Genomic DNA, 22,831 nt, shown 5'->3' with positions numbered 1-22,831 from the left:
GCAAACGTAAAAAAACATTTTGGATAATGCAAGTGCACATGAACATTTTTGGATATTTTAACGCTATTATACCACTGACAATGTAGCAATCCCCTCATTGCCCTAAAACTTTAGATTTAGATACAAGGCAGAGTTATGATCGTTTGATATCAACACTTTTTTTACGATTGACAAATGATCACGCCCACTTGGGTAAATAAGGCCGTCTGCTCAATTAACCAAAACATGACGAATTGAATGGTTTCTCCGCAGTGTCACCGTTGAGGTATTCTAACCGGACTCATGACCTCTTCAGCCTTCTCTTTGTCTTTATTATGATGGAGAACAGCTTACAGTTTCACACAAACACACATTCAGACGTCGCGCCCACTCCGTCTCTCTTACGCTGTCTCTCTCTCCGTGTCTCCCATGAGCTTGCTATGCCCTTGCCTCAGGCTTTCTCGCGAGTGTCTCGCGCTATAAGTGATGACCTGAGAAATTAATCCTGCCAGTCGCTCATACACACACCAGCTTTTTGCAGAGCAGCTGAATTCGTGGCTCGGGCATGGTTAGATATGGATGTTTTAGACAAAATAATGACTTTAAGGTTTGAAAAGATAATGCATGCACACGTACAGCTTGTTCTGTAAAGCCTGTTTTTATCAACACCAGACCCTTATATGTTAAAGTCAACATGCAAAAGCATTTAAAAGCCATAATGTGAGGGTGCAACAGGATTTCCAACAAGTTTAAATGGTGGGTCATGCGACACATCATGCAATTGCCATACAAGATGACAATGGATGGCTCTTTCCAGGTACTATAGAGAGCTTTGGTGACGTGGACTGAAAATTTAAATTGTTTCCGAGTCATTTCAACATCTTTATGAAAGGTTAAAAGGAGTTGGAAATAATGTGCTATTAGCTGCTCACAATGTATGTCCAGGAACATGTACTATTGAAGTTATTAAGGTCAAATTTATTTCCATGTTGACACCAATATCTAAGACAATTTATGGGCACTCGCACTGCGGAAATTGCAACGTAAACCTTATAGAAACCATCACGGTCGACGGATTTGCTTTACGGACGTCGTATATTGCCCTGATGAAATGAACCTTGTTTGGAAATCAGGGCAGCGCAAGGAACATCGTCTCCCCGGGGCTCTGAAAACACCGTAAACAAGCGACACAGATTGTAACGCAGCGGTAAAACAATATCAGACAGAGCGTTTAAAACGAATCAATTCTTCATCAACTCCATTTTATCATATCATCCATACTGAGCACAACACTGAGAATTTCTCAGAAGGCCGTCCAATCGATGGTGAGTTAAGTTGACCGTGTAATCTTGCGAGGTGCAACCGTGCATGCAGCAGGTGGCGGTGGGGAGGGGGACGACGAAACATCATTTGCAGAACAAGACTATGCATCTATACTATACTCTGATGTTGCCTCCATGATGTTTTAAAGGAAAACATCACCGTTTTTCAATATTTTACTATGTTCTTACCTCAACTTAGATGAATTAAAACATCCCTATCTTTTTTCAATCCATGTACTTAATCGTTGTACAGCGCGTCGTGAATATGTTAGCATTTAGCCTAGCCCCAGTCATTCCTTAGGATCCAAACAGAGATGAATTTAGAAGCCACCAAACACAAAAAATCACCACTTTTATTTTGTGCCACCATACTTGTGTAACTACTCATGTAACAGTCTTTAAATAGGGAAAACATGGAAGTGTTTGGTGGCTTCTAAATTCGTCCCGGTTTGGATCCTAAAGAATGAATGGGGCTAGGCTAAATGCTAACACATTCATGACACGCTGTACAAAGATTACGTGCACACATTGAAAAAGATAGGTATGTATTTATTCATCTAAGTTGAGGTAAGAACATAGTCAAATATTGAAAAACTGTGGTGTTTTCCTTTAAGATTAAGATAATAAAAAGTGCTCCCTAGCCGTCACTGGGGCGGCACCCTTCCAAAAAGTACACTTTTGCACCTAAAGAACGCATAATAGTACATCAGAGGTACATATTGGCACCAAATGTATACATACCTGTACCTAAATGGTACATATTAAGACCTTTGTAGAGGGTCCTGCCCGCAAATTTACTGCTAGGGATCGTTTTTTGACCATTTTGTCTGAATTTTGTGTATTTGGGTGAACTATTCCATTAAATAAGTGAGAATTGATGACAGAATTGTAATTTTGGTGTAAATTGAGTCCTTAAAGGAGCAGTGTGTACGTTTTAGCGGCATCTAGTGGTGAGGTTGCAAATTGCAACCAACGGTTTAGTCCACTGCTCACCCCTCGCTTTTGAAACGCATAGAGAAGCTACGGTAGCCGCAACCGGACAAACATGTCATCGTAGGAGACAACTTAGTAAAAAAATAGGCTTCTGTAGAAAATGGCGGTACAAAATGGCGACTTCCATGTAAGGGGACCCTCATGTATGTAAATAAAAAGGTCTCGTTCTAAGGTAATAAACACATAACGGTTCATTATGAAAGGTCTTTATACACCACTAATAATATAGTTTTGTATATTATTTTGCATTTCTGTCAAGAGATCCTTCTAAAAATTACACACTGCACCTTTAAAATACTACTAATAATAAATTAGAAGTGAAAATAATAACCGATTCAGCATACAGTATTTATTATATTGATTTGGGACTTGTAATTCTATCACTTCCATTACTGCCTGCAAATATGACCTTCACCAAAAGGGTATTAAAAACGTTCAATCAGTATAATCTCTTACTGTCAGTGCATGACCACTTGCACTTCCATTAAAATCAATGCTGTTCATTCGTTCAAGATGCGAGAACTCCACCAACGCATTAAAAAAACACGTCTAGCGTACTGTACGCGTGCGCAGCCGCGCGTCACTATAGTTCAAGGCCTTGTTCTCCTTTGACAAAAAAAGCCAAACCAATCTTCACGCATGATTAAATTTCATTACAATTTTCGTATTGCCTCCTGACTGCGTGTTACCTCGGTCTCGCTTTAATCGCACAAGAGCTCGATCAATCCCCGCCTCGCGACTGTTTATCTTGAAGAAGCTTCCCTAGGGACCGCTGAATATCTCTGATAACACAAATGACCGTGTTTAGATACTTTCAAGCAGGTATGCTTTCAACAGGAAAAGTCTATGAGTCTTTAAAGGGCCGCTAACGTAGGTGTTTTCAGCAATGTAAAAATAGTCTCTGGTATCCCCAGAATGTTTCAGCTCAAAATACACCACAGATCTTTCATTATACAATGTTGAACATGTTTTTATGTGTGTGTGTGTGTCTCTTTAAATGCAAAGTAAGTTTCTGTTCCCCTTCTCGTATGCAAAGTAGGGTGTAGAGCGCTTACACATGTGCTTTGGACTACATCAAAACATGTGTCTCTGGCAGAAGATTGAACTACACGCTCATAAGGCGGAGTCTGTGAACGGTTATGGGTGGGGCGTATGTGACATCACATTGATAAGGGGATCCCCAACAGCCTGTTTTGTGTGACTGCTGCGGTTTAAAGGAGATTACACAAAGAAGAATAGATGGATTTGTATAAATACAAGATGTTTCTGCACACACACTGGAGATTCATTTTCAGGTAGAAACACATTTAAAAGTGCATTTTCTAGGATGGGGGGGGCTTTAAAGGTGCAGTGCGTAACTTTTAGAAGCATCTAATGACAGAAATGCAATATTATATACATAACTATATTATCAGTGGTGTATAAAGAGCTTACATAATGAACTGTTATGTGTTTATTACCTTAGAATGAGACGTTTTTATCTCCATACACTGCGTGTTCCCTTACATGGAAGACCCCATTTTGTGCTGCCATGTTTCTACAGTAGCCCTAAACGGACAAACTAGTGTAGCGTGCATTTTGTCACCACTGTATTTTGTCTTGGACAACAACATGTTTGTCTTGTGGTGTCTACCGTAGTTTCTCTATGCATTTCGGTGAACGGTGGACTAAACTGTTGGTTGCAATTCACAATCTCACAGCTACATGCTGAAATCTACACACTGCACCTTTAAACATTTTAACATTCGCAACGTTACAATATCTACAATATGATAGGATATGAAGGTTAGTTGTTCTGCATAATATTTTCTCCAAATAATATTAACACTGCAAAAAATGATTTTCAAGAAAAAAAATCCAAGTATTTTTGTCTTCTTTTCAGTAAAAATATCTAAAAATTCTTAAAATTGGGATGCTTTTTCTTGGTGAGCAAAATGACCCAAAAAATAAGTCTACTTTTTAGACCCAAAATATCAAATTTAAGTAATTTCGTGCATAAAACAAGCAAAAAAATCTGCAAGTGGGGTAAGCAAAAAAATCTTCCTTAAACAGCATTTTCAAGAAAAATTTGCTTACTTATTGTTTTATGCACAAAATCACTTAAATTTTATATTTTTTGTCTAAAACATTTTCTTGGGTCGTTTTGCTCATCAAGAAAAAGCATCTTAATTTAAGAATTTTTTAAACATTTTTACTAAAAACAAGACAAAAATACTAAGATAGAGTAAAGTGATACTAAGATAAATACAAAAATACAAAAAAAAATACTAAATAAGATTTTTTCTCTTGAAAATATTTTTTTGCAGTGGAATGATATTGAATATAACTACATACACTGCAAAAAAAGATGATCAAGAAAAAAATTCTTAGTATTTTTATGTTGTTTTCAGTAAAAATATCTAAAAATTCTTAAATTAAGATGTATTTTCTTGATGAGCAAAACGACCCAAGAAAATAAGTCTAGTTTTTAGACCAAAAATATCAAATTTAAGTCGTTTTGTGCATATAACTAGCAAAAAACTGCCATAACTGAATTTTTTTTGAATTTAGTGTTTAAGAAAAATGTTCAAGATTTTTTTGCTTACCCCATTAGCAGATTTTTTTGCTTTTTTATGCGCAGAATCGCTTAAATTTGATATTTTTGGTCTGGAGACTGGACTTATTTTCTTGGGTCATTTTGCTCATCAAGAAAAAGCATTTTAATAAAAGAATTTTTAGATATTTTTACTGAAAACAAGACAAAAATACTAAGAACATTTTTTCTTGAAAATCATTATACAGGAACTATATACTGATTGTTTCTTATAGCTCAGTTGGTAGTGTATTGTGCATGCAACCCAATGGTGCATCTTAACCATCACACTATTATAATTTTGAAAAAAATATAGTAGTTTAATGGTTAGTGCAGGTTTACTATAGTTTTACATGACTACTGTATTCTTTATGCACTGTAAATGTGCACTTAACACACAGGCACATTTCTTTCCAGGTACAATCTGATAACTGACTGCAAATTTAAACCAGACTCAATGTGATTGGCTCAGTATGTTCCCAAATGAAAGATGGTACGGTGCAGGTAATCACAGACCTGTCCTCAATTCACACACACACACACACACACACACACACACACACACACACACACACACACACACACACACACACACACACACACACACACACACACACACACACACACACAGCTTGTGTTACCCAGATCAGCTGGGCAAAACTGTGGTGGAATATGAAACCATCTTTTTCTTTTATTTCCCAGATTAAATTGCAGTTTGTCCTAAAAATGTGTGTGTGTGTGTGTGTGTGTGTGTGTGTGTGTGTACCGAGAATCGAGGTGTGAGACCAAGTGTGAGAGACTGAATCTTTGACTGTGTGAGCGTGCTCTGTGGCGGTATCGGTGTGTATGTGAGAGAGAGAGAGAGAGAGAGAGAGAAAGAGCAATGATCTGGCCAGGATCTATCATCTGCTGTTGGGTGCGAGACATCTGGAGTGTCCAGATGCCTGTCCGGCCACTAATCTCTCCAACATCTCATTATGACCACTGATCAATCAATCTGTCTCATCAGGCCTGCAGACCGCATGTTTATGACCATAAAGAAAAATAACCTGCCTTACCAACACGAGGACTAGAGGAGGAAACCTCATCACAAATGAGATGCCTTCAATCTCAATTGTTTATCCTTGGGATCTCCTTGGCAAAATAAGAGCAAATAAAGAGCAACTGGAGACGTTAGCAAAGAAATGACCCCGGGGACCTCACACGTCTATATAATGAACTTTAGAGGTGGTTTCCCAGACAGGGTTTAGATTAAGACAGAAATTGGCCTTGAACATTTAAAATGAAACAAAACAATGGTTCAGATATATTTTAAAATATGTGAGTGCAAGCAAATTTTTTGTTACATTGTAAATAAGTTGTTATAACTACAATACTGTATAATTGAAATATTATAACAACTTACTCTAGTCAAAATACATAATAATAGGTTAAAATGACATGATAAATGAAAAATAAAATTTACAATGTACTCTTAGGGCTGGACAATATGTTGAAAATTTCTATCACCGATATACTTCTAAATTTCGCACGGTACAGTATAAATCCAGTAACAGTGTGAATGCTAAAAAAGCTTTCAGATAAACTGCAAAGAATGCCCACAAAATGCTCTCATCTTTCCTCTTTTCTAATCTGGCCACCTGATGCCTTAGGGGCTAATCACACCAAAAGCGCTTTAAACGCTTGAAAACGCAAAGCGCGTCGCACTGCCTTTTTAAAAAAAAGAGCAGTGCGACGCAGCTTTTTATATTGCTAAGCAACCACTGAGTCAGCTGTCTTGTCAATCAAATATTGAAGCGTGAGCGCTCTGTTGTTGTTAACTGTCATATTAGCAGAAACTTTAAAAAGAGGGAGCTTGCTCTGACCTTGTTTGAGGGTTTGAGAGGTGCACACACATGCAGGAGAGAGTGAGCGAGTAGAGTCCGGTTCTTCAAAGCAACTGTAAACTTCCCTCACCACAACGTAAGGCCCGCCTCTCCCCTCATTCGATTGGACAATGGAAAGACGCGAATGACGTCGGGCGCTTCTCCGCTCTCAGCGCTCCTTCAAAAGCGCTTGCTGCGGCTGGCAGCAAAAACCGCAACGCGCTCGGCGGCGCGCATAAACAGCGCGCAAACGCTCCCTGCCCATAGAATATCATTCAATAAAGGCGCCTGCAACTGCCATAAACGCTTTTTTAAGCCTATTTTTCTCATCCGTAATTCAGTTTATGTCGCATTGTGTAAATCTTCCGTTCTCCCTCCCTATATGGTGTCACCATTGGAAGTTGTGACTTGATGCGAACTAACCCCGCACATCCTTCTCGGACTCCAAACTTCCAACCAATATAATTGATCGCATCGTTAACAATGATAAAATTTGATGCGAGGTACAGATGACCAATTTAAATCCGATCAGGCATTCCGTTTTCCTTGTCGTCCCAGAGAGCGCAGCTTTGGAAGGAAGAAGCGCCTTGACCCGCATGTAACGCACGTTTTTAGATGTGACGTGAACGGCTACGCAACGCTGTAATGTATATCAAAATATCGGAAATGTGTTTAGAAATGATATCACTGTTATTGAAATATATATATTAGGGCTGTCAATAGATTCAAATATTTAATCTAAACTAATCACATGATTTCATGAGTTAACTCACAATTAATCACAATTTTTATCTGGGTCACATTTGAATTGCGTCTCAATTCGTCCAACTATAGGCTAGACCAAGGGTCAGGCAGACATTGCACATTGCGTTAATCGGCATTAAAATTTGTTTGCGTTTACGCGTTTTTAACACGTTAATTTCAGTGGCGGCCAGTGACTTCTTTTTTCATGTATGTAGCCCGTCATGTATGTGTTCTGCGTGTCGAGTGATCCTATGTGCATCACGTGACTGCTGCAGATGCGTCTAAAGGGTTTATGATAAAAGAGACGCTTGCGTTTGCCAGATACTCGCATAATCTCATGCATAATCAGAGTTTACTGTTAATTGAGTGTCTTGTGTGTATTTTGTGAACGTGAGCATCTATTTTATCATAACCGATTTTGACACATGTGCAGCAGGCACTTATTTTGACAAAACACGTGATGCATGTGGTTCACATGACGCAACAAACACATATTTTGAAAACGCAAGCAACACACATGACACTCCGAACACATATTTTGAATTTGCAACCCTCGAATGAACAGTCACGAGCCGCCACTGGTTAATTATAAGCCCTAATATATAAAAAAAAAGAGAAAGAGTGGTCAGCCACTCTAAAGATGAGCTCCTGAAAAATGATAAAAGATTAAGCTTAAAAGTGAGACAGAGAGCGAGATCATGACAACAAACAAATAAAAACAGAAGAGGAACAACTTGTTTTCGGATAAAGACCGTAAATTTTTCTAGAAAATGCATTTTTAAATAAAAAAAGAAGACTAAAGCTGAGGATTAGCATCTGCCTGCTGGATCACCACTCTAACAGCATACTGCAGTTTTCCCTCCAAAATGCTAAAGGATTTTTAAAAGATCTACAGCTGAAAAACTTTACACAATTGTTGATCTTCACTTGCTAAACAGAGAGGTGAGCACTTTCTGGCAAAAAACTTTAATGAAAATTGTATATTTTGATTATATTCTGGTAAAATCTCTCATTACTAGAAGCTAAAAGCTAAATTAAGTTAGCTGCAGTTTTTGGCTCAGTGCCCAGTCTGATCAGTCTGATCGCCATGGCGACCCTGGCGCAGGCAGAGTGCAGGGAGGTGTCATACCCAGAGAAGTACAGAAGTGTACAGGCCAGAAAAAAACACAAAGAAAAAACTCTCAGAGACAATCCTGATCTTCTGTACGCTGACTATATTCAACTCAATGGGAAAAGAATTAAGAACAACCTCATCTTCTACACCACCATGATTACAGCATGGAAATCAGCCATCTGTGAGGAATACCAGCACATTTTTAAAGAAGGAATCGGTCGAGGTGGAAGATTAACAATATGCAAAGATGAAATGCTGGACACAGACAACCCCATTCTCACCATAACTTACTACACTAAAGGCACTTTCCTTCTTCAAGGCAATGAAGCCAGCCTTAACTCATTCGAGGAGATTTTTCCCATTCTGAAGGCAAGAGTCGAGGAGGAGAGAGACGAGCCTCATGCAAACCACACAGACTCGGAGGAGGAAGACCCAGTCAACCTTTCACCTTCATCATCTAATCGTCAACTGAGAGACAGTTTAGCTTTGCTGGAACTGGACTTCACTGAATTCAGAGAACACACTCAAGTCAAACTCTCAGACACACCCAACACAAACATTCACATCCAAGAGCTCAAAGATGAACTCAGACAGCTGAAGAAAGACACTAACACCTTCATCACTGAACTCACAAGAGCTCTCAGAGAACTGAAAGAAGAAAACCAAACTCTCCGCACACAGATATGCAAACTAGAGGAAGATAAAGAAAGAAAAGAAGAGAACATATACAAACAGCTGCAAGAAATAAGAGAGTTACAGGTACAGAAAAACACAAAAGACATCACAATTAACGAAAGTACAGCTCCTCCTACAGACTACACAGACAACGAGCCTGCCACAAACACGCAGCCTCCTGGAGAAACACAAACATCACCTGCCCACCCTCCAGAAATTGATCTAGATATTCTTCTCCTCATGGACTCCAATGGAAAGTTTTTGGACCCACAAAAACTCTTTCCACATCAAAAAGTCACGGCAAAACGATGCAGCACAACAGGCCACGCCCAGCAGATCATCAGAGACTTCACAGGACACCCCTCGTGTGTTATAATCCACACCGGAACTAATGACCTCCACACGCTGCGCAACAATACTGCTGATGCTATCAGGAAAATGGCAGAAATCACCAGCAAAAAGTTCCCAGAGTCCAGAATCATCATCTCTTCACTACTACCACGACATGACACACCACCACACATCATCTACAACATCAATGCTGAAATTTCCCGTAGGTGTTCTGCACTCCCAAACGTGCACCTGGTCCACCATCACCACATCGGGCTCCAACACCTGTATGATGGACTCCATCTACACAAAGACGCAGTACGTGTTTTTGCAAAGACTCTAAAAGATGCAGCCCTGGGTCGCAGTCCAAGACCCTTATTACCTACTCCAAAACACTACTGGCCCATCCACTCCCTGGTGAGGAAAGACGTCAACTGGACAAGCATCCCACGTCATCCACCGCACCCACCTATGGCTCATTACACACCAGTAAACCTACAGTCACAAACGTCACGTCCACCTGCTGGCCATCAGACCCCTATCAGAAGCAAGAAACCAAAACCACAAGAGAAATCCCTGCAACCGAGAGCTCAAACCTATGCTGAAGCTGTAGCCCGGCCCCCTGCTCCACCCACCACTGCCACACCTGCCAGTGAACTGAGTGAGATCAAAGAGATCCTGTACACACTGTGTGACCAGCTCCTGAACAGATAAGAACTTCATTCACAAAAAAAAAAAAAAAAAAAATGCACTAATGTAAATTGTTTACCATTTTTCACATGTACACAATATTGTTGCATGTTATTTTCTCTCTGTCTTACCAAATAGGTTTATCTTTAATAATACAAATGTGTTCATTTCAAATAAGTTGTTGGAATATTCAGGGTCTTCATTCTTCAACATTTGGTTCTAAAAGCACAGACCCTGATTTTCAGAAAAATATCAAAGATGCTGATATTATCATTCTCACTGAAACCTGGTGTAAAAATGATGCGCTTACCTACTGTCCCTCAGGCTACTACGAAGTAATTGTGCCCTCAGTTAAATTAAGTACAGTCCATCGTGGACGAGACTCGGGAGGAATTCTACTATGGTACAGGAAGGATCTGGCCAAACACATTTCAGTTATTACAGTTGGAAAATTTCATTGCTGGATAAAATTAAACAACCAAATTGGCATTTCAACTACTGACATATATCTTTGTGCCATCTACATTCCTCCAGCAGAATCCCCTTACTATGATGAAGAATATCTTAACAACATCCACACAGATATCAGCCGTTTCCAGGCCCAGGGAAATGTGCTGCTATGTGGAGACTTCAATGCAAGAGCAGGATCTGAACCAGATAACATAGATCCAAAGGGCAACGAATATGTCTTTGGCCAAAAACCCCTAAGTCTCACCAAAAATCTCCCACCTAGAAATAACCTTGATCAAACTGTAAATAAAAACGGTAAAGAGTTAGTGCAGCTCTGCCGCGCCTCGGGCCTGTACATACTTAACGGCAGGATCAGAGGGGACTCTTTAGGGAGGTTTACATGTTATTCAGGTCTTGGAGCTAGTGTAGTTGACTATGCCATCACTGACATGGACCACTCCTCCTTCAGTGCATTCACTGTCAAACAGCAAACCCCACTCTCTGATCATAACCAAACTAACATTTATATCAAAACACGTCACACACCAGAAAAAAACAGGTTGGAAACCTGCAAAATGTATCAGGTCCAGCAGAGATACAGATGGGGTCCAGACAGCCAAGACAAATTTATCCAAGCACTCAATTCAAAAGAACTAAAAAATTTAATAAATACATTTATTAATAAAACATTTGAAACCACTAAAGATGGTGTTAATTTGGCTACAAATGAAATGAATCACATATTTATAAAAGCAGCACAAAGAAGTGAATTAAAAAAGAAAGGCAAAAAGCATACTAAAAACAGACCAAAACATGAAAAATGGTTTGACTCAGAGTGCAAAACATTAAGGAAACAACTTCGAAAACTATCAAATCTGAAACATAAAGAACTAAACAACACAAACATCAGAACTGAATACTGTTCAAAACTAAAACAATATAAAGACACAATTAGAGTAAAAAAGCAACACCATCTAACCAAACATTTACAGGAAATAGAGCATTCAATAAACCAGAATCAGTTTTGGGACATGTGGAATAATCTGAGCACGACAAAACCACAAGACCTAACAATACAAGATGGAGAAATCTGGACAAAACATTTTGAAAATTTATATAAAGAAATTCCACCAAACCAACTCAATGACAATTATAATCTGATCAATTTAAATCTACAAATTTATGAAGACACAATTAAAAATAATCAAAATCCACTTGATTTCCCAATTACACATGAAGAATTGACAAACAAACTCAAAAGCCTAAAATGTAAGAAATCTTGTGGTCCTGACAGCATTCTAGGTGAAATGCTGAAATACAGCACACCTGATCTGCAAACTGCTGTGCTCAAATTATTTAACATTGTACTCAGTTCAGGCTGTTTTCCTGACATCTGGAGCCAAGGACTTATTACCCCAATTCATAAGAGTGGGAATAAATTAGACCCTAATAATTTCAGAGGCATTTGTGTGAGCAGTAATCTGGGGAAGTTATTTAGCTGTATTTTAAACAATAGAATTGTAAACTTCCTTACCGAACACAATATCCTGAGTCCAAGTCAGATTGGCTTCCTTCCAAATTACAGAACAACCGACCACATCTACACCCTACACACCCTAATCAATAAACACGTCAAACAAACCAAAAACGGAAAAATATTTGCATGCTTTGTCGATTTCAAAAAAGCATTTGATTCTATTTGGCACAACGGATTATACTACAAACTTTTACAAAGTGGTGTAGGGGGTAAGGTTTATGATATTATAAAATCAATGTATTCAAATAACAAATGTGCAATACGAATTGGCAACAAACATACAAAATTCTTTACCCAGAAAAGAGGAGTACGTCAGGGCTGTAGCCTAAGTCCAACGCTGTTCAACACTTAGATTAATGAACTAGCGGTGCAGTTGGACCAGTCGACAGGCCCTGGACTTACTCTACAAGACAAGAACATTAAGCTCTTGTTGTATGCAGATGACCTGGTGCTGCTGTCACCCACTGCACAGGGACTACAGCAGCACCTGGACCTGCTGGAGGACTATTGTCAGAACTGGGCCCTGGCAGTAAACCTAAAAAAGACCAATGTTACGGTCTTCCAGAAAAAGCCCAGATGTCAGGAACACAGATACCAGTTTAATCTAGGCAGCACCACCCTAGACCACACGATGCAGTACACTTACCTCGGTCTTATCATTACTGCATCGGGGAGTTTCAGTATGGCAGTGAATGCTCTCAAAGATAAAGCCCGAAGAGCTCTATATGCCATCAAGAAAAAATTCCAAAATATTGAATTACCAATTCCAATTTGGTGTAAAATCTTTGATAGTGTGATTCAGCCCATTGCGCTGTATGGAAGTGAGGTTTGGGGTCCACTCAGTGATCAGAGCTACACAAAATGGGACAAACATCCAACAGAAGCCCTACACACAGAATTCTGTAAACTCATCCTAAAATTACAAAGAAGGACACCCAATAATGCATGTAGGGCAGAATTAGGCCGATTCCCATTGATTATCAATATGCAAAAAAGATCCCTCAAATTCTGGATGCATCTAAAATCAAGTCCCACAAAATCGCTACATTTTAAAGCGTTACAAAGCCAAGAACTAAACCCTGAAAAAAGTCCCCTCAGTCAGTTGGTTCTGAAACTTACTAACTTTACTAACACCAACCAGTCTCAAACCAGCACTGATTCTCATCCAAACATTAAAATAAATCAAATTATTAAACAATCTAAAAACACTTATCTGGAACATTGGGATCAAGAAACTAAAACACAAAGTAAATTACAATTTTATCGAACTTTAAAATCAAATTATGAATTAGAAAAATATCTCCAAAGTGTCAAAGACACAAAGCAGAGACGGATCCTGACCAAGTACAGGCTCAGTGAGCACAGCCTAGCCATTGAGACGGGCAGACACAGAAAGAGCTGGTTACCCAGAGAACAAAGGGTGTGTGTTCATTGTAGGACAGGAGAGATCGAGACAGAGATGCACTTCCTCCTTCACTGCCACAAATACAAAACAATAAGAGATATCTACTTAAATAAATTCAGTAACTCAATAAAGAACTTCACCACCAAGACTGAAGTACAACAAATTAATATAATATTAGGAGAGGGACAAACAGCAGCATTGGCTGCTAGATACGTGTGGATGTGCCACAGCCTAAAGGACAGCAGGTAAATATGTGTGTGTATAATGTGTATGTGAGTATGTGTATGTGTATGTATGCGTAATATGTATGTGTGTGTGTGTGTGTGTGTGTGTGTGTGTGTGTGTGTGTGTGTGTGTGTGCGTGCGTAATATGTATGTGTGTGTGTGTGTGTATGTGTAACCTCAGTATGTGTGTGTATATATTAAAACATTGTAATGTCAAATGTTCAGACATGTTCTAATGTGTTATGCTGTTAATTTAAAATGTTGATTTGATCATATTTTTTTTTTCTTATTATACAGATAATTTTTTTTTTTTTTTTGTATTGTTTTATATACATATATACATGCTTTGGCAATATTGTATCATTTACAGTCATGCCAATAAAGCAATTGTGAATTGAATTGTGAATTGAATTATATATATATACATACCGCAAAAAATATTGATATTGAATTATTGTCCAGCCCTTGTTACTCTAAAATATAAAGGTACATAAATTGTTTTTCACACATATTCCATAGAAAAACCCTTTTTGGTTCCTCAAGAAACCTTTTAAGTCAAAAGAAAACATTTCTTTGCATCTCCAATTTACCTAGCCTGCATGTCTTTCTTTGGACTGTGTGAGGAAACTGGAGTGCCAGAGTAAACCCACACTGACAGAGAAAACATGTAACTCCACACAAAAAGACCTCCTGACCTTAAACGAAGCTCAAACTGGGGATTTTATTGCTACCCACTGAGCAACTGTGCCCTCACAATAAACCTTTTAAGAACCTATTTTTAAGACCAAATGGTTGTTAATTCGGGTCCTGGGAACCTCTATTTGGTATCATCGGAACAAAACTGAAAACTGCTGCAGTAATGTGGTTTTTAGATGTATGCAATTTGGGTTGTATTCAATTTAACAATGTTCAGGGTTTCCCGCAGCGCATTTCAGATAAGGTGGCCCGCCTAAGCTTGGAAACCCTACCACCTTAACTAGGTCGTCAAAACAAACAAAAAAAAAAACGCTGCACAAAAGGCCTTCAAGTGCATCTCGGAGAATAGAGCGTACACGCATCACACCGCGAGCTGGGACGCGCGCCACACGACCGCAATGAGAAAGACGTGGTTCGGACCGTCACTGTCTGGAGGATAACTAGCCAGTTTATAAAACATCTCGGAGAATAGCGCAGACGCGCTTCACACCGCGAGCGTACACGTCACCACACAGCCGAAATGAGATAAGACGTGCTCCGTCACGTCTGGAGGATAGCCAGTTGATAAAACGCTTCATCACGCAGCTATTCCCGTTAGAGGTAAAAACATTTAATTCATTAATAATCTAGTATGTGTTCATTTTTGTCATAGTTTCTTCAAAATTAAGTTTTATTTGAGTGTTTCAAATAAAAATATTTTATTTTCATCATTTGATTGCCACGCCCTCGGTCCCAACCACCAGCCAAACCCTACCACCTTAACTAACAAATTTTCTGCGGGAAACCCTGATGTTCACTTGAAAAGCAGAACGTATGTGATTTTAACTAAAACATATTTAAAGGCTCTCTAAGCGAATCTGCGATACGTTAGTTATTGTTGACGTTTGAAACTGTTTTCAAACAGACGGAGCGTAGCTAACTCCTCCCCCTCTCCCTCCCTTTCGTGCATTCATGAATGCGCCCAACCCCCACACCCAAATCCTTTTTGTCGTTTTTTGGCTGGAATACTTTGTTTTGTTATGTGATGCTAGGTTTGGCCACTTGTTGATATTGCCGTTTGTGAAGCCTGGGCTGTCTACAGAGATCGCGTTTTTTTACAGTTTGATCAGCGGACAGGCAGCAAGCAGATAGTGAGGAGATGTTTCTGGTATGTAACAGAAAATGTTTTATGGTCTAAAACGCTTCAATTCGCTTAGAGCGCCTTTAACTACAACACTTAAACTGTATATTTCTATAAAACTCTATTATTTTATATTAAAAAAATTATTTTGAAAAAAGCACCAAGTAAGATCTAAGGCCTGGTGAAGTCAACTTAAACATTTGCTTTATTCCAGGACCCGATCTGCAAGGCACTGTACAATAAACACATTACATGCTCTGATTTCAAGCAACATGCTTAAAGCTTAGCCCGCGGCAGGATCGATGTTTTCACACACGTGCGGAGGTGAAGATGAAATTGCCCTCAGCAGGACAAGAGCCCCCTGAGATCCGTATTTCATTACCGAAAGATAATTTAGCCCGTTATTATGGCCTGAGATGTTATGATGGTGATATCATGTGTGCTCATCCTGTGTGGCTGAATGCAACACAAAATTTCCTTGAAAAGTAATAAGTTTCTTTTAAGATTGAAAATCTATGGTTGCGTTAAATATTGACAAACCCAACCATTGTTTAAATTAACCTAAGTTGGGTTGTTTCAACCCAAATTTGGGTGACATATGTACATTTGCGAATAGGTTTATTTAAACAAGCTGTTGGATTTGGAGTTGAAACAACCCAGCATTTTGGAACGGTTTAAGTTCAGCCTGCGTGCATCTGGTCAGTTGTGATAAATGAGTCACAGCAGGCATATTAACACCTGTTCAGTCCAAATGCACTGCTGTGTGAGAACATTTAAACACTAATAGCTTCCTATTCTCTTAAAATTGCAAAGGAGAAATAAAAATAGAAACGAATGAGACAATTGTTGCCATACAGTGTATAGAGCAAAGTAGAGAGCTAATAAATAAATGTGGGTACACTGTAAAAACATTCTGTAGAAATTACAGTATTAATGGGTATTACTGGCAACTAGCTGCCAGTAACTTACTGTAGATTTTACATTTATGTTATTTACTGGCAACATTTTATTCAAAGTTAAATGAACATTAAACATTTTTTGACGTTATCTTCTACAGTAAGTTACTGCCAACCAGCTGCAAAATTACAGCAAATGTTTTAGAGAGCATCACTCTTGAAAGTGTTTGAGTTCACATCTTGACTTTTACTACAGACATAACTAGCCACAGTCTGACTATTTGATCTCATTTCTATCTAAGAGAAACAACTAAGACACAACTTAGTGATATAACTTGTGTGTTTTTTTTTACTTTTATTCTTCCGACTATTTAGTGCCTGCAGATGTATGCTCAGTTAAAATACACAAATGCGGTCTCTATTATTTGTTCATCATTTGATAAATGACTGCTGTCGTACTCAAAAGCAAATACAGACTATCTCTCAAATGAAACTCCATTTACAGTGAGCTTTTTATAGACGCCAACTTTAAAATAAAGAAATATGTAGCCAGCTCGAATAAACAGTGCACAGTCAATGCACATTATTCTGGGAGTCGCTCCAAACTTGGATAATCTCACCTTGTCGCATCCCATCGCGTCTGCCAAAAACATGAACCACCGTGTGCATAATAAAAAGCATTGTTGATTCAAAGTTCTGCTTGGGATGACAAGAACTCTGTTAAGACTCTGTTCTGGATGATAGATGTGTAATAAATTCGTTTACTATGACAGAGGAGATGTTTGGGCCCTAAAGCCTAATTCATTAGCCAAGTTTCAACACTGTCTGATATAAACTTCAGTATCGAACACGCCATCAGAGTTGGTGTGATTCATGTCATGTTTAAAGTTCAAACTGCGCATTTGATTAAATCAATTCCAAACGATTAAAAGCTTTGTTTGTGTCATCACTCAAGAAGTCTAAAGGGCTGATTATACTGTAGTTGTGCGTACGTCCTACAGCGTAGCCGCGACGGGATACGCGCCGGTTTTCATATATACTTCTGCGTTATTGTTGACGTCCAAACATATGCACGACTATAAATTGTACTTAAGGGCCCTATCATACACTCGGCGCAATGCAGCTCAATTGTTTTTTTGCTTAGTTTTAGCCGGATGCAGATATCATGTTCACGTCCAGCGTTACATTGTTTAAATAGCAAATGCATTTGCGCCCATTTGTGCGCCCATGGGCGTGCTGGCTTGAAAACAAGGTTTTTTGGCGTGTTGCTATTTTGAGGCAACTAAAATAGACTACTTCATTGAACAACTAAAACCTGCTCTAAAGTCAATGGCGCAATATTGTTTTTGTTATTTAAGAGCGTGTTAGTAATATGCGCCTATAAACGGGATGACAACACGCGTTTGCTTATTACACACATGCACACAAACGTTTTTAAATATGAAAAATTAAATGATTCAAATGTAAAAGATTATTATTGAGTCTCTTGGACATAAATGAGGACAGATTACAGGACTTTAGCGTGAATCTGAGATTAGCTTTTGCTTTTAAAAACTGGTAATATTGCATTTATTTAGATTTTTTAAATGCTACCCCTTAGATTTATTGTATATGATGACTTTGTACCTCTGAATATGATGAGAACCATTTTAGTATTTTTTTTTATTTAAACATTTACGACGCTTATGACGAAGATGAGACTTTCATTGTTGTATTGCACGTTATGCCCAAAACACACCCATTACTCATTACGAGAATAGGAAGAACCCTTTTAGACTGTGTGCCAGGCGCATAGACAATTTTTTCATTGTTAAAAAAATTAATCTTAAACTAGCACACCCTAAGTGCACTTAATTACGCTTCTTAATTACTAAACAATGCTTTATGCACTGAAAAAAATAAAGGCTGGATTTACTTAAACATACAGTATAGTGCATCGTTTTTGCATGCATTTTTTAAGTAAGTATTACCTACCCAGTCTCACAAAGTTTCGTGATATAGTCACGTATTTTTTTATTCTTTTTTCGTGCTATTATCACAAAATTTCGTGTTTTTTCGTGATCGTATAACGAATTCCTGTTTTCGTGTGATTATCACGTATTGGTTACTCGACTGTCCTATTTTTAAACCATTGTCGCTTCGGTTTAGGGTTAGATTTGGTGCTTGCATTAGATTGTCACTTTATATATTGATTTTTACTATTTTATCTGATTTATTTTTTTATATGTCGCCTGGCGTTAGGGTTAGAGTTGGGTTTGGTTAGGGATGTCATTTTATGTAAATCTAACCCTAAACTGAAGCGACAATGGTAAGAAAATAGGACTAAACAGTCGAGTAACCAATACGTGATAATCACACGAAAACAGGAATTCGTTATACGATCACGAAAAAACACGAAATTTCGTGATAACAGCACGAAAAAACAATCAAAAATATACGTGACTATATAACGAAATTTCGTGAGACTGGGCTGGTATTACATGGAATTTTAAGCAATTTATGCTTGCTTAACATTTTAAGTAAAACATACTTTAAAAAAGTGGAAGCAAAAATTATGCACTATATTTTTAAGTCATTTTAAGTAAATCCAGCATATAATTTTTTTAAAGTGTGGTCTTACTCTCTAAGTTAAAATGTTTTACGCTTGTACAAAAGGTTTATGGTCAAAAAGACGATTCCTCTGTTAGAAAAAAATGCAAATCCATAAATATAGAATCTACCTAGTTTCATTAACTCTTTCCCCGCCAAGAGAAAACGCTTTCCTGCCAATGACGAATTTTTACGGCAATCCGTATTTCCGCTCTTACACTACTTATACAACCCAGTAGCATCAACTCACTAAGACCAAACAGTAAAGGCTCTGTGTACGTTTTGATCAAAAGTCCTTCACAAAAAATGCAATTATCTCAGCTTTTTGCTCAAAATTTTGTATTTTTGAAGTAACCTACCCATATTTGAGAAGTTATAAAAAGGGAACAAATCAAGATAGGATGAAACTTTTTTTTTTTTAAACCAGAGGGTCTGTTCTTTCATGTGATATATTGTATGTTTATATATTCAAAGAAGAAACATTTTCTGGAAGGCATTAAACTTTTGTGAAAATCATAAAAATGCTTGCGCTGGCTGGTAACTTAAAAAAAAAAACACTGGTGGGGAAAGAGTTAAAAGGCTAAAAATAAAATCGTAAAATATAACGCCCAGCACTAGTTCACTTTATTGCACGTTTGGCTGTAAGATTACACTTGATTCCAACCTGTCGTGACTTGTATAAAGGTGAAAGTGCTTCTGATAATGACGTGATTATCTGATCCATTAACCCTCCCTGCTGTTTTTTACCAATTTAAATGATCGTAAAGCTGACAGAAGCAAGCAATTTAAATAAGAAACCCTGCAATTACTATTTGCCTGAATGTGAATGCTCACCTGCAGCGTTCATGCTCTGAGACAGCCTTCTTCCTTGCTTAAGAACGACTGTAATTGTCTTCGTTGTTGTCTGTTTGGCTCCTCATCACGGTTAAGCGAAAGGCTCTGGGAACAAAATCAGCCCGGGTGAGGACAATCATTCTGTGTACTTGTCAAAGAACACCGGGATCGCAAAGTTTTCATATTAGCATAAGAAAATATACTAAGATAAATAGATACTGCAATGCAGTAAAAAACAGTTAGCAGAGAACGAAATGTGCTTGACTTGACATTCCCGAACTATGATACAACTGGAAGTCAACCTTGGTGCAGATAACACCATAAACAATGCAGAAAAGCAAAGCATCAAAGATGTACACGAAACGAGTCACCCTGCCAAAAACTGTGAGTTTATGTGACCCAGGCCTGGCTGATATGAGCTTATTAAGATTAAATAAAAGCCAAGCGTACTGTAGGTATACGAGGCGGCACGCCGGCATACGTTTTGACAGCGGAAGAAAAATGAGCTGACTCCAGAAGAGAGAGGACTAATTTTTCTCCAGCTAATGTTGGAGATGACGTTGAAAACCGGGAGGCCTGTGAAGGTCGGAGAGGAGGCAGGACCAGGGTGGACCCCGGAGAAAAACGGTTCTGGCCCTAGAGAGCCCTCACAAATGAAATCTAAAGGTGACAGGGAATGAAGCAAGACCATGCAAGGAATTGCTCACACATTTCAGGACATTATAAAGACACGGAGAGAACTCGTGCATGTTCGGTTTAACTTTCAAAATTTTATAAAATTAAATCTCAACATATACATATTATGTTCTCATAAATTACATTTTATGGCGACTTGACGTGCAAGGGGCTTTTAAACAAAAAAATGTTGGGTTTCTCAACCCATTGTTAGGTAAAATATCAACATCAAAATCTCAACTGTCAAGTTTAAAATAACCTTCACTGGCGACTGAAATAACTTTCATGACAACTGCCACTAGGTGGCGAACTCCGACAGTCGTGTCAGAATGTCATGTGTAGTGGAAAGGCGGCTTTAGTCAATTTATGTTTAATATCACACTATAGGAATAGATAGACATTTAAGTATATATTTGCATATTTCGTTAAAGGGATAGTTCATCCAAAAATGAAAATAATGTCATTAATGACTCACCCTCGTGTCGTTCCAAACTCGTAAGACCTCCGTTCATCTTCAAAACACAGTTTAAGATGTTTTTATATTTAGTCCGAGAGCTGCCTTCATGGAAAATCTACGTACGGTATACTGTCCATGTCCAGAAGGTAATAAAAACATCATCAAAGTAGTCCATGTGACATCAGTGGGTCAGTTAGAATGTGTTGAAGCATCGAAAATACATTTTGGTCAAAAAAAAAAAAAAAACGACTTTATTCAGCATTGTGTCCTCTTCCGTGACTGTTGTGAAGCACATGCGTGAGACTAAAGTCACGTGACTGCAGTGACGCGGCTGACGTGTTATCTGGTGCGCCCCAGCTTTTTTTTGTGCGCCCGGGTTTTGTTTACAGTCTAAGGGGGGGGGCACGCTGTAAGTTTGAAAAAAAAAACTTCGCAAACATGTCTGAGGATAACACGTCATCTGCTTAACTGCAGTTACGTGACTTTAGTCTCGCGCATGCGCTTCACAACAGATGCAGAAGAGAAGACAATGCTGAATAAAGTCGTACATTTTAAAGTATACTATACTTTAATATACTATAAAATATAGACAAACCCAACCGTTGGGTTGAACTAGTGTCCATATTTTATCCAACCATGGGTTAAAACAATCCAGAGTTTTTAGCGTTGCATTCAATCCAGTTCCATAGGCATGGTTTACTAAGAAATAAAAATAAAAAGTCATTAATGACCCACCCTCATGTCGTTTCAAACTCGTAAGACCTCCGTTCATCTTCGGAACACAGTTTAAGATGTTTTAAATGTAGTCCGAGAGCTTGTTGACCCTTCATTGAAAATGTAGGTACTGTAGACGCGGATAAAGTGTTATCTGGTGCGCCCCAGCTGTTTTTTTTCCGTTTACAGTCTGAGGGAGATGCACGCTGTAAGTTTGGAAACAAAAACTTCGCAAACATGTTTGAGAATAACACCTCAGCTGCGTCACTGCAGTTCTTCGCAAACATGTCTGAGTATAACACGTCATCATGCAGTCACGTGACTTTAGTTTCGCGCATGCGGTTTACAACAGACGCGGAAGAGAAGACAATGTTGAATAAAGTCGTAATTTTTTTATATTTGGACCAAAATGTATTTTGGATGCTTCAACACACTCTAACTGACCAACTGATGTCACATGGACTACTTTGATGATGTTTTTATTACTTTTCTGGACATGGACAGTATACCGTACGTAGATTTTCAATGAAGGGTCAACAAGCTCTTAGACTAAATATAAAACATCTTTAGATGAACAGAGGTCTTACGAGTTTGGAACGACATGAGGGTGAGTCATTAATGACATTATTTTCATTTTTGGGTGAACTATCCCTTTAAGTACGAATGAAACTGGATGGAATGCAATGCTAAAAATATTGGATTCTTTTAACCCATGGTTGGATAAAATATGGACATTTCTAGGTTAATTCAACCCAAAGGTTGGGTTTGTCTATATTTTATGCAACCATTGAAACAATCCCTTTTTTTAGCGTTGTTTGTCGTGCACATTGGAAAGGCGGCTTTAGAAGCAAATGTGAAGAAAAAATGCAGATTTAAACAAAAATGGCTAATCAAAACAAATATGACAATATTTTAATGGTGACACAGTGTTTAAAACCTATGGATAGCT

General features: G+C 38.3%; 1 protein-coding gene across 4 annotated transcripts in view; it reads right to left on the bottom strand.

Moving 5' to 3' along the window:
* cntnap5b (contactin associated protein family member 5b) overlaps positions 1-22,831 on the bottom strand; it is a 269,502-nt gene that overhangs the window by 173,913 nt on the left and 72,758 nt on the right. For all 4 annotated transcript variants that reach the window (XM_073861992.1, XM_073861991.1, XM_073861995.1 and 1 more), the window contains exon 5: positions 20,037-20,141. In XM_073861992.1, coding sequence (XP_073718093.1) covers positions 20,037-20,049 — 13 coding nt within the window. In that variant the 5' untranslated portion in view covers positions 20,050-20,141. The remainder of the gene's footprint in view (positions 1-20,036; positions 20,142-22,831) is intronic.

Source organism: Misgurnus anguillicaudatus, chromosome 23 (genome assembly GCF_027580225.2).
Source record: "Misgurnus anguillicaudatus chromosome 23, ASM2758022v2, whole genome shotgun sequence".
NCBI classification, from domain to species: Eukaryota; Metazoa; Chordata; class Actinopteri; order Cypriniformes; family Cobitidae; genus Misgurnus; species Misgurnus anguillicaudatus.
The sequence above is the reverse complement of the archived record's forward strand: the minus strand, read 5'-3'. Positions and strand labels throughout refer to the sequence as shown.